This window comes from Geotrypetes seraphini, chromosome 12 (genome assembly GCF_902459505.1).
Source record: "Geotrypetes seraphini chromosome 12, aGeoSer1.1, whole genome shotgun sequence".
Taxonomy (NCBI): domain Eukaryota; kingdom Metazoa; phylum Chordata; class Amphibia; order Gymnophiona; family Dermophiidae; genus Geotrypetes; species Geotrypetes seraphini.
The window spans coordinates 58,783,002-58,795,567 of record NC_047095.1 but is presented as its reverse complement, the minus strand read 5'-3'; the positions used below and the strand labels follow the sequence as shown (position 1 = coordinate 58,795,567).

Below are 12,566 nucleotides of genomic sequence, written 5' to 3'. Positions count from 1 at the left end.
ACAACACCTTTAGTGACTCACTCCATAGATTAATAAATCTCAATAAATACACCACTTTCATTTTTCTTCGCTTTGATTGTCTTATGATTCAGCCCCAGCAGAGTGGCTAGAAAAGTACAGATACTCACCTTTCTGGAAATCAGCTGAATGGCATCATCCTCAAAGGCTTTGATACGGTTTAACCTGGAGGTGATAATTTGTTGAAGCTGTTTATACGTGTAGGGCTGGAATGACATTCTTGTAAGACCCTACAAGAAGAAAAATTTAAGGTAATTGATCAGAGTGACTGCTGTAATTAGCAAGCTAACATGGTGACGAGAGAGAGAGAGCGCAACATTTTCTGTAGCGTCCCACAGATCAGTCCAGAGACTTGCGGGTTATGCCCGTCTATCAGCAGACACAGACACACACACTGACCTCAATAAGAGGGTTCAGGTTAAAGAGATGGAAAATATTTATAAACCCTTAGTACTCTCTAATTTTTCTAGTTACCAAACATTATCTAAAACCCATAATTCTCCCTTAAAATTTTATCTCATCGTTTAATCTATTACTTCAAAATTGAAATGTAATTCTTGTTTTAGTTTGGATGTAATCCACCTTGAACTGCAAGGTAATGGCGGAATAGAAATCACTAATGTAATGTAATGTAATTAGAAGCCAAGAACAGGCCTCGACGACAAGAGAAGAACACACAATGAAGGCATCGTGAGGATAAGATGTCAAGTAATCAGCCAAGGGTATATGGTTCAAAAAGTCACTTTTATTTGTAGATATGCCACAATGGCTCAAAGACTCGACACTGGTAGCTCTGCCTTGGACACTAGTCTCTATACTCCTTTATTGACACCTTACTAGCGCTTGACCCAGAGCGTCCGTACGCACTGTGCCAACTATCAAGACAGACTCTTGATAAAGGCACAGACGCCGAAACACTGCCACTGTCGAGTCTTTCAGCCATTGTGGCAAATCTACAAATTAAAGTGACTTTTTTGAACCACACACCCTTGGCTGATTACTCGACATCTTATCCTCATGACGCCTTTGTCGTGTGAAATATTTATTACAGCCAGTAGTGTAGCGAGAGTGAGAGGTGCCCGGGGTGGTGGTGCCCCTCCCCTGCACCCCCCTCCCACCTCCATACGCTCCTTCCCCGCCCCCACACCTCTGTAATGTTACCAGCGTGAGCAGCAACCCTTGCGCGGGTCCAGGAAGTGATGTCGGAGAAGAGGCGACAGCAGCTCGGGGGTTGCTACTCACGTCACTAACGTTACAGAGGTACAAGGGAAGCGGCACGCACACGCGGCAGTGGAGGGGGGGCGGGTGCCTGCGCCCTCACCAAGACGGTGCCTGGGACGGAACCCCCTCCTTTACTACGCCATCGATTACAGCCTATCTACCCTCCTTCCCTGGTAATCGTACTTGAAGTATGTGCAAAAAAGTAAGCAGGCAGTACAAACCAGTCGGCTGGCCACACGGTTCATCATGATCCGCTCTGGCAGGTCCATGGTGTTGGCAATTGCGAGCACAATCAGTTTTGTCTGCTTGTGGGTTGGCCACTCAAAGAGGTTATACATCACATTCTGCTTCCTTGTCCACAACAGGTCTAGCTGGGGGGGTGACACATATCAAACAAACAATCTTAGCAAGATCCAAGTCTCTTTACATAGTCCTTAGAGAGCGACACACAGAGACGTACGGGAAAGAGTTTAGCTGCCTAGGGATCCCATCCTACTCTGATATTGTTACAGGAGTGTGTGGTGCAGTGGTTGGAGCTACAGCCTCAGCACCCTGGGGTTGTGGGTTCAAACTCCACGCTGCTCCTTGTGACCCTGGGCAAGTCACTCAAGTCCTCCGTAGCCCCAGGTACGTTAGATAGATTGTGAGCCCACCGGGACAGATAGGGGAAATGCTTGAAGACCTGATTGTAAAACTGCTTAGATAACCTTGATAGACGGTAGATAACCACCTAATAAACTTGAAACATCATCGCATCCATGATCTCTACTGAATTCAGGAATAAAAGTATCAAGGTAGAAATAAGGATAAACAAATTACAGGTGATAGTTTTCAAGAGTTAACCTCTTTTCATCAGGTTTAACATAGAAGAGAGTCAGCAAGGCTGGCATTTCTCAACCGAAATGCCTTAAGACCTGATCAGGTGTCCAATGTTGTTGGTCCAGAGCAGCCCTGGAGCTCCTCTCAGCACCAGCAGTGGCTTTAAAAACTGCTGGTGCTGGTGCTTCTGCTGCTTTGGGACCCCTATTTGCGCTCCTTGTCTCCTAGGGGGCGCAGCCTTATACTCAATACCCTAGCTTAACTGTTGGTGTCCCTTTGTCTGTTCTGGATCATTGCATCTCTGGGGGGGGAGGGTTTTTTTGGGGGGGGAGTTCTGTTTTTGGTGGGGATGCCCTGCTCTATTGAGTGCCCTGGGGTCATCAGAGTCCAGACCCTGGGGGAACCTTGTTGGTGTTTCCTTTTCCACCTAGGACTGGCTTGCCTAGTCCTTTTTTGGGGCTTATCGGGCTCAGGGGGTCCTTGGACTCCCGTACACCCTGGAGCTGCCTTTCCATTCCCCTCCATATTGGGAGGGTAGGGGGTGGGAAGGGGGGATGGTGGGGAGTTCTGGGTTTTTGCGGTTCGTGGGTAGATGTAAATGATGCATGCCTTTGTACTCCCACTTACTTTCGCTGTCTTTTGTATATTGTAGTTTTCCTATGGTTCTGCCTGTTTTTCCAGTCAATAAAAATTGTTTACAATCTAAAAATGTACTGGAGCTTCTTTCTAAGAAAGTGTGTAATCACATATACCTCCTCTCTCAACCCACAGTGTGAGCTCACTTTCTGCATCACACACTGTGCAGAGCGCACCTTTCTGCTGCTAAGCCTCCTCCATTTGAGCTCTTGCAGATTACGTCTTGTTTCCAGGCCACGTGAGATGGGCAGCTCAAGCGTCGTGAGATGTCGCAACAGAGCAGCCAAAAGTAACTAACAAAGTGGGCTGCTCATACCTACCACATTTTATCTCCCTTCTCCTGCATTTGCCTACAGGGGGGAACTGGTCCACTGTGACGAGTTCATTTCTCTCTCTCTCATTTTAAAATCTGAAAGCAAGACTGGCACGGTTTCGAGTGTTTTTGCTAGATCTTCACACGGATCCTGTCCCCGTCTGCAATGCCTGCTCCATGGAAGCTGGTGTGTCACGTAGCATTCTGATTAACCTAAGATTATGCCATGGGCTTGAAAAGTTCACTTGTCCCTAGTGCTTCCTCTTACCTCATCCACCAGAAGCACCGTGGCCTCTCTCTTTGGTGCAGGAGTGCAGAACCTCTTCTCCAACAGCGCAGCTGCGTGATCCGCCGTAGCCTTCTGCCCTGTCAGCATCTGCATAGAAACCACGAAATGTATCACATCCCAGTTTTCTGGATGAGATGAGAGTGGGATCAATTCCGCCTGCAGCTCCTTGTGCCTCTGGGCAAGTTGCTTAGGAGTATATTGCCCCAGGTGCAAAATAATACACAAATAGTGAAGGAGTGAGGAATGGACCTGTCCACATCAACCAGAGATGAAATGAGTGAATTTATTAATTGAAAAGTCAATAAAACAGTCTTTTAATCAGGTATTGAGTCCAATCTTTGTCGCAGACCAGACACGGTCCGTGTTTTGGCATTAAAGCCTGCCTCGGGGGTACAAGATGCTCCGACAATTTGTCCTAGGAGGGATTTTACTTTTCTGGCATTGCTTCAGAACAACTGAATAAGGTATTCTCCATCCCACCATCAACTGGATGTTTCTTGTACCCCTGAGGCAGGCTTTAATGCCAAAACACGGACCGTGTCAGGTCTGTGACAAAGATTGGACTCAATACCAGATAAAAGATTGTTTTATTGACTTTTCAATGAATAAATACTTATTCACTCATTTCATCTCTGGCTGATGTGTACAGTTCCTTCCCCCACTCCTTTATTATTTCTTAGTTCTGTGTGTGTGGGGGGGTGGGGGAGGGTCTTATTTTTTGTGACAAAATAATATACCCCAGGTAACTGTATATAATATATAAAGCACATATATGTAACCACAGAAAGGCAGTATGTCAGATCCTACCCCTTTTCCTTTTAGGAAGAGGTCAAGCCTAGTAACTGGCTCTACTTTGGATTCCTGGCAAGCCCAGTCAATATAAATCAACCTGCCTTCACCTCCTATTGTGGAATCTTGCTATAGGTATTATAAATTTATTATTTTTTTTTATTTTTAAATTGAAACCAAGCAAATATGCTGAACATGAAAGGGATGGTCTGTTGTTTCTTCAGATCCCATCCCTAAGTCACCATCCAATAGAAAAGTACCACAGAACCAAAGCCTCGGCTCACATTCTCCTTCCGCCCAAACTCCTCCCCCTCAGTAGTTTCTTAAGACAGAGGCTATGAAGAAGGTACCAGAAAGATAAATCAATTAGAGGTTACGTGCTTATTCTCAAAGTGATTCACTACATAGATATACCTCCCCCATGTTTAACAGCGGTGCCATATTTTTTTAAAAGGTTTGATTTTTATTCCGCCTCATGGCAGTTTAACTTAAGGGGTTCTTTAAGTAACCTGCAGTAAGTACTAAAGCATGCTTACTGTGAGATGGGCCGAGACTTGCCACAGCAAGTTCTGAATATGTGTGCACAAATATTTTTTAATTTTTCTGAGGGGGGGGGGTAGAGTGGCTGTTGCGTTCAATACAAAATACGGCAGTCCGTTTGATTTTCGGTCTAAGAAAGTTCGATCACGTGAGTCCTTTCTATCAAAAGCTGCATTGGTTGCCTTTTGAGGCGAGAATTCTGTTTAAATTTAGATGTATCAGTTTCAAGGCATTATTTGGCTTAGCTCCTGAGTATTTGTCCTTTTAGTTTAAAGTACATGTCTCCCTCCGTATCCACGGGGATTAAGGGCAGAGCCGGCCCGCGAATATTATAAAACCGCGAATAATATTCAGGCCGGTTCTGCCCCTAACCCCCCGGCTATTTTAAGCCCTGTAAGCCTCCCCCCCTTAAGCCTTACTTGGTGGTCTAGCGGGTTTTCGGGGCAGGAGTGATCTTCCCACGCTCCTGCCCCATGCAGATCGCTCATAGGAAATGGCTGCTTTGAGCTTCCATAGTCTCTCAAGACTACGACGGGAGCTCAAGGCAGCCATTTCCTATGAGCGATCTGCACGGGGCAGGAGCGTGGGAAGATCACTCCTGCCCCGAAAACCCGCTAGACCACCAGGTAAGGCTTAAGGGGGGGGGGGCTTACAGGGCTTAAAATAACTTGAAAAATTAAAATGGTTTGTTTTAAAATCGCGAATAACCGAATCCGCGGATGCTGAAACCATAGATTCGGAGGGGGAAATGTATACAATTCTAACAGGAACACTCGCAATAACAACATATTTATGTATCCGTCTTTAAAATCTGTTCGATATAAGATTTCATGAACGATCGTTTGCTTTCCAGGCAGGGAAAATGAACGCTTGGTTGAGCTCTCGCATTCCTTCAGCCAAATCTTACTATTCTTTTAGGAAGGTATTAAAAACTAAATTATTCGAAAAATGTGAAATCTGACGAACTTTTTTTTTAGCTGTTTTGTATCCTTCATTGAATGTATAGCATTCATTATGTAAATTTGATGGGTTTTTCAATTGTTTGTATGCATCACTGAATGTTCAGTGTTCTTTGTATGTAAACTTACGGTAGGGTGGTATATAAAAATAAAGTTTATTATTACTATTATTTATTATGTTTCTGTGCTAATCTTCTGCACTTCTATGGTCTCTGTCTCAGAAATTGTGAAAAAAAGACAATTTAATCAGTATTGTAAAGGGGGAGGGGCAGTCCGCCATGGGCGCAGTCTTCCTCAGGACGTGGCACCTCCCCTCCTGCTCCTCTCCTTGCCTTCCCCCGTACTTTTTTTTTTTTTACTTCCCCGGCGAAAGGTTACTGCCTGCATCGGCGTCAGCACTCTCGCTGACGTCACTCCTGGGACCCGCACCTAGGAAGTGACGTCAAGGGGCCAGCCGACACCAGTATGGGCATGCTGCTCACGCCAGAGACGTTCAAAAGGGAAGGGAAAAGGGAAGGGGTCGTGGGAGGGGCGCCCCCACTCCCGCTCACCCTTTATCATGAATTAATCATGGGTGGTGAGGGTGGATCGGATCTGTTATCCATGTGATGTTTCATGGAGACTTTTGGCGCTTCTTTCGTGGAGCAGAGACACCAACGCGTTCACACACATTGTTTGCAGTACGTTATAAGTTCACTATTGTCCCCCGAGGAAGGTGACGGTGTCGCCGAAACTTGGATCCTACTCGGGATTTTGTTTGTTTTAGCATTTTTAGGATTTCATCATTGTCTTATGGTGTAAACCATTAATAAGAGACATTGTGACTAGTTGGATTTGACATCTCCAGTGCCTCTTTTTGTTATTTGCTTTTTGACTTGTCATATGAGACATATTCAAGACTGGTTTCAGTCGACTTCTTACTTTTCTTGGACTCCAGAGCTTTGGAAACCCTATCATTTCAGCTATTTACTTCACACACTCAGATGTTGCTGACTATGCCGACACTGTTTTGTATTCTTTCGGTTCCATTTGCAATGCTGTATTCAACCCTGAAAATCTGAATAAATATATTTAAACAATAATGCATGGGGAAGTGAAGCCAATACCGGACGGACTTCTATTTTAGATCCATCTCCACTTTTCCAGGGAGTCTTGGCTTTGCTTTTTTTTTTCCTCTTATATGGCAAGACAGATCGGGGTGGGCTGGAGTTAGCTGTGATGGCAACTCCAGCGGTGGGGTAGTTGTAGCCATATGTGGCGAGACAGATATCGATGGGCTGGAGTAGGTTTTGATGGCACCTCAGTAGCTGGGAAGCAGGGTCAGCGCAGGGTAAACTTTTTTAGGGTCCGAGCCTTGAATATGGCAACGATGGATTAGGAGCAAGTATGCCTGCATATAGAAAAAGACTCTGAGTGAAGTCCGTTAATCCCTGGGATCATAGTAAAGAGTCTGTATGCCCTGCACAAAATTTATTTATTTCGATTTCTTTCCTGTTTTCCCAGAAGCTCAGAACGGGTTACAAGTAGACATTCACAACTGTTTGAAAACAGACTAGTCATGACAACAGTAGACAATAACAGAGCTTATTCTAGAGACCAGACTGGTCATAGCGAAGAGTACTAGGAGAAGTCTATTGAGGGGGCAGTTTTTTAGTGGCCCGATTGGCGGAAGAGGAAGGTCTTTACTGCTCTGCGGAAGGTCATTAGTGAGTCTAGCGACCTGATCTGTGTGGGTAGTCGGTTCCATAGCTGAGGTAGGAAATGGCTGTAGGATCTTTTGAACGCCGTACTCATTCGGAGGGAATGCTGAGTCTTTGTTCTGCTTTGGAGCGGAGGGGGTGGTTAGGGTGTATAGGCATAGCTTCGATGCTATGTGGGCTGGGGTTTTTTGCTAGAATCTCTTGTGTGTCATGACCAGGGCACTGAAGATGCATCGCTTTTTGACTGGTAACCAGTGAGCTGCATAGAGCGCTGGAGTAATGGGGTCGTGGTAGCTGACTTTGTTTGTTTTAGCATTTTTAGGATTTTATCAATGTCTTATGGTGTAAACCATTAATAAAAGGCACTGTGACCACTAGTTGGATTTGACATCTCCAGTGCCTCTTTTTGTTATTATAAATATTATATTAAATGTATATAAATAAATATTATAAATAGCCCTGAAACCCAAAAGAGCGAAAGACTGGACTTGGTCAAAAGCCTTCTCCGCGTCAAAACTGACCGTTAGAGAAGGCCTCCGATCCCTGGCTATCTGTTCCATAGCTAACAATAATGTAATGTAATGTAATGTAATTTATTTCTTATATACCGCTACATCCGTTAGGTTCTAAGCGGTTTGAAGAAAATATACATTAAGATTATAAATGAGAAGTAAGAAGGTACTTAAAAAATTCCCTTACTGTCCCGAAGGCTCACAATCTAACTAAAGTACCTGGAAATTAATAAAGAAGAGAAAATAAAGATGGTTGAAAAAAGAAAAATTCTATGTGAACTTATAGGATGGAAATTAAACTGACAGTGAAGAACTGTATGAAAAATACATATGGAATGCAGTTAGAGAGGGTAGGTTACAATCTATTTATGGTATTTGTTTAATTGGAAGGTGTTAAGGTGGGTAATTTGGGGGAAGGTTATCTGAAGGTAGGTGAATCTTCTGGAGGTAAAAGAGGAGGGGTTAAGATATTTGGATGAATTTTTTGAAAAGCAGGGTTTTGATTTCTTTTATGAATGTTTTGAAGTTGTCTGATATTGTCATAAGATTGGAGATGGAATGGTTGATTTTTGCTGCTTGTGTTGCCAGAAGGTTGTCAAACATTTTCTTGCGTTGTGTGCCTTTGAGTGGGGGGAAGGCGAAAGGGTTCGAGGTTCTTCTGTGTCTTGAGGTGGAGATTTGGTTTAAGCGGTTGTTTAGATAGGAGGGGGAAGAGCCGTGTAATGCTTTGAATATCAGGCAGTGGAGTTTGAATTGGATTCGTGCTTGTATGGGTAGCCAGTGAGAGTCTAAGAAGGCAGTTGTTATGTGATCATATTTTTTGAGTGAGTAGATCAATCTGAGGGCCTCATATTGCGGGCGATATAGCGGGCTTGTACGAACTCCACCCATGATTTATGGATCAAATCAGGTAAGACTCATCATTCTGTTCGCCAGAACCTTCGTCAACAGCTTAGTTTCAAAGTTAAGGAGTGAGATAGGTCTATACGAGCCCGGATACGCCAAATCTCGTCCCGGTTTGGGCAATATCACCACCCTGGCTTCTCGCAGACTTTCCGGAAGTGCTCCTTGTTCTATACATTGGTTAAACATGTCTAACAAGGGCAGTGTGATCTCACTACGAAGAATTTTATAAAATTCTGCTGGGAACCCATCCGGTCCTGGTGCCTTAAGCAGAGCACTTTGCGCAATAGCCCCCATCAACCTTCTCCTCCGAAATGGGGGCAGTGAGCTGCCCCAGGTCAGCATTAGACAAACGGGGCACATCAACCATTTCCAAATACATGGAGCTGTCCAGGACGGTGTCTCATAAAGCTGTTGGTAATAGTCTGTAAAGATTTTGATAATGCTTTGACTATTTCCACAGTTATTTAATACAATACCAAAAGCAATAAACATAGGTTCCTCTCTGTGGGACGCACAAGTATATAAATCAGATGTGACAATCTGTGTTTTGCAGACCATCTACAGCAGGGATCTCAAAGTCCCTCCTTGAGGGCCGCAATCCAGTCGGGTTTTCAGGATTTCCCCAATGGATATGCATTGAAAGCAGTGCATGCACATAGATCTCATGCACAATCATTGGGGAAATCCTGAAAACCCGACTGGATTGCGGCCCTCAAGGAGGGAGTTTGAGACCCCTGAGCTTAGGGCAAGGACCTTCTGAAGTTGCGGCCCGGACAGTGTGGAACAGGAACTCTCTCTCACAGGAATTTTCCAAGAACGACTCTATTCCTTTAGGCCAGGGGTGTGAAAGTCCGTCCTCGAGGACTGCAATCCAGTCGGGTTTTCAGGATTTCCCCAATGAATATGTATGAGATCTATTTGCATGCACTGCTTTCATTGTATATTAATAGATCTCATGCGTATTCATTGGGGAAATCCTGAAAACCCGACTGGATTGTGGCCCTCGAGGAGGGACTTTGACACCCCTGATCTACAGTGTACGCAAATAAAGGAGTTTAAACTAAAAGCCTCAAAAACAAATATTTTCTGTGCTTTTTAAAAAATACATTTAAAGGATCTCTCCGATATGCTGTACGTAACTGCAGTTTCTTGTTGCAAATCTGCACAGAATGCTGCTGATCTGATTAGATACTGGCTATATAGTGAATAGATGCATTACTGCACTATATTGGGGACCAAAATTGCAGATATTTTGGAGATCTACAATAAAGTGAAGACAGAACACCTAAGCAGCACTGAGGAAGAAGAGGCGACAGAAGTTGACGTAGAGGCTGATGGCCCTGGAACATCATCGGGGAGAATAGTAAAGCGACAAAGGAAAAAGCCCTTCCGAGGGAACCCTGATGCTTGGAAAGAACACCGCAAGGAGCTGTGAAATCTGATCCATGAACGGGAGGACTCGGAACCCTTTAGATAACCTGTGAATCCTCTCTCATATCCCGAGTATAGAGACATCATAGAAACACCGATGGACTTCAGCACTGTGAGAGCAAATGTGGAAACAGGAAATTATACCAACCTTCTGGAGTTTGGCAAAGATGTTAGGCTAATATTCAGCAATAAGAATACACCCAATAAGAAATCAAGGATCTACAGAATGACCCTAAGATTGTCTGCCTTATGTGAACCGTTTTGGATAAAAACGGTATAGAAATTTTTTTAAAAATAAATAGATGGATTGCCACTGAATAAGATGGTTTTGCCCTCACCATAAGAGGGGGAAAAAATTTTTCCTTTATGATTTTTTATTGCAACCCTTGTACAACTTTGTCAGTCACTCTTGATTTTCATCAGCCTCTTATTTTTCCTTTTAATCATCAATTGAATAATTATTAAATGTGACTCTATCTGAGAAAAGGCGACTAAAGTTACAAGAAACAAAAAAATAAGATTTTAATGAATTTAATTAGAGCAAACATTTGGAAATCCAGCAGTCCAAACCCGATTGTTTTATGTGGAAAACCAGAAAACAAACAAACATGTAACATTTTCAAACTCCTTATGAGCTGGTGACATGAAAAATCAGCCATTTTGGAGGCACTACTTTAGTCACCTTTTCCCAGAGATGGCCACAAAAAAATGTTTTAAATTTTGCAAGCCATCTTAAAGACATCTAACAAACACTGAAATATTAGCAAACAACAGGGAGAGTGTGGCACAGTGGTTAAAGCTACAGCCTCAGCACCCTGAGGTTGAGGGTTCAAACTCATACTGCTCCCTGTGACCCTGAGCAAGTCACTTAATCCCCCCCCCCATTGCCCCAGGTATAGATAGATTGTGAGCGTACCAGGACAGACAGGGAAAATGCTTGAGTACCTGAATGTTTCTATGACAGAGACTGGGTCTGAATTCAAAAGGGCCTGGGATCTCTCGGAGAGAGAAAAAGATAATGGTTGCTGCGGATGGGCCATTTTGCCTTTATCTGCCATCATGTTTCTATGAATAAAGTCATGTAAACCATTCTGAGTTCCCTTGGGAGAACGGTATAGAAAAGTGAATGAATGAATGAATAAATAAATAGTACCAGCTGTCATGAAATTCCATCATTCTCCTTGGAGAAATCCTCACAGGCAGAGGTATTGCATCCAACAGTCCTATCCTCTTGCTTAGAACTTACTTTAAGTATCTGCACGTAGGTCTGGTGAGGGTCCGTCAGCTTCATGCCATTGATTTCAATGAACTGAAAGGATGGCAGCTCATCTTCATCCACGGTACGCTGCAGGCTGCGAATCACTTCCTGCACTGTCGCTGTTTTCCCTGTGCCAGGAACGCCAGAGATGTACATGCACCTGCATGGATGGTAATATGTATGAGATTAATCAACATGCAGACATCTTCCTAGTAGCATCTGAAGAGTCATAAAATATGGCCTCTCGAGTTGGACTAAAAGGTCCATCAAAGCCCAGCATCCTGTCTCCAACAGTGGCCAATTCAGGTCACAAAAACCTAGCAGGATCCCATAGAGTGATTTCACTCATTATTGGTCATATCCAGAGGATAACTGGCGGCTTTCTCTAGTTTACATGGCTAATAATAGTTAGTTTTTTTACCGATTTGATTTTCTATCCTGCCCTCCCTGTGAGCCCAGAATGGGTTACATGAGTACATTCACAATAAGATAAAAGACATTGGACAGTATATAGCAGTGTCTTGCAAACTTTGCAAAGCCGTGGCACAATAAACTGGTGGCCATGGCTCGAGGGCATCTGGATGTGCGCGGACATAGATGAGATGGCATCAAGTGTCTCCGGGACGGCTGCCTGTGTCTTTAGAAGTGCGACGCAGGAGCGCAACCTTTGCACTTCCTGCCTGGTCCTGCGCCGCTCCGTCATTGGCTGCAGTCAGTAACTAATTGCAGCCAATCACAGAGCGGCGCGACCAGGCAGGAAGCGCAAAGGTCACGCTCCTGCGTTGTGCGTCACTCTTCTAAAGATACAGGCAGTCATCCTGGAGACTGCGCTGGACCACCACTAAAAAAGGTACCCCAGTGTATTCGGTCCATAAGATGTACCCCCTTTTTGGGGGTGGAAAAAGTGTGGCTTATGGTCCGAAAAATATGGTACCTCACATTCTCAGCTGTTTGTGTTCCTAATCTCATGACCCCCCCCCTCTGATCGCAGGGCTCTATTTGGTCTACAAACCTCCCAGAGGAACTGAAACCAATGGGGTGCAGATTGATATAGAATCCGATGAACCAAAGATAACACTTTAAAGTGAATTCTTTGTTCGCTTGGTAGCCAATGAAGGCTTTTCAAAGTGGGAGTTATATGAGATGTTCTCGTTAACGCCACTAATTAGCCTGGC

The 12,566-nt window shown here is 44.1% G+C and overlaps 1 protein-coding gene across 3 annotated transcripts in view; it reads right to left on the bottom strand.

Annotated features, from left to right (window-relative positions):
- ORC1 (origin recognition complex subunit 1) overlaps positions 1 to 12,566 on the bottom strand; it is a 74,858-nt gene that overhangs the window by 18,914 nt on the left and 43,378 nt on the right. For all 3 annotated transcript variants that reach the window (XM_033915994.1, XM_033915996.1, XM_033915995.1), the window contains 4 exons: positions 11,380 to 11,551; positions 3,276 to 3,383; positions 1,461 to 1,610; positions 129 to 248 (listed from right to left, as the gene is read on the bottom strand). In XM_033915994.1, the coding sequence (XP_033771885.1) occupies positions 129 to 248; positions 1,461 to 1,610; positions 3,276 to 3,383; positions 11,380 to 11,551 (550 nt within the window). The remainder of the gene's footprint in view (positions 1 to 128; positions 249 to 1,460; positions 1,611 to 3,275; positions 3,384 to 11,379; positions 11,552 to 12,566) is intronic.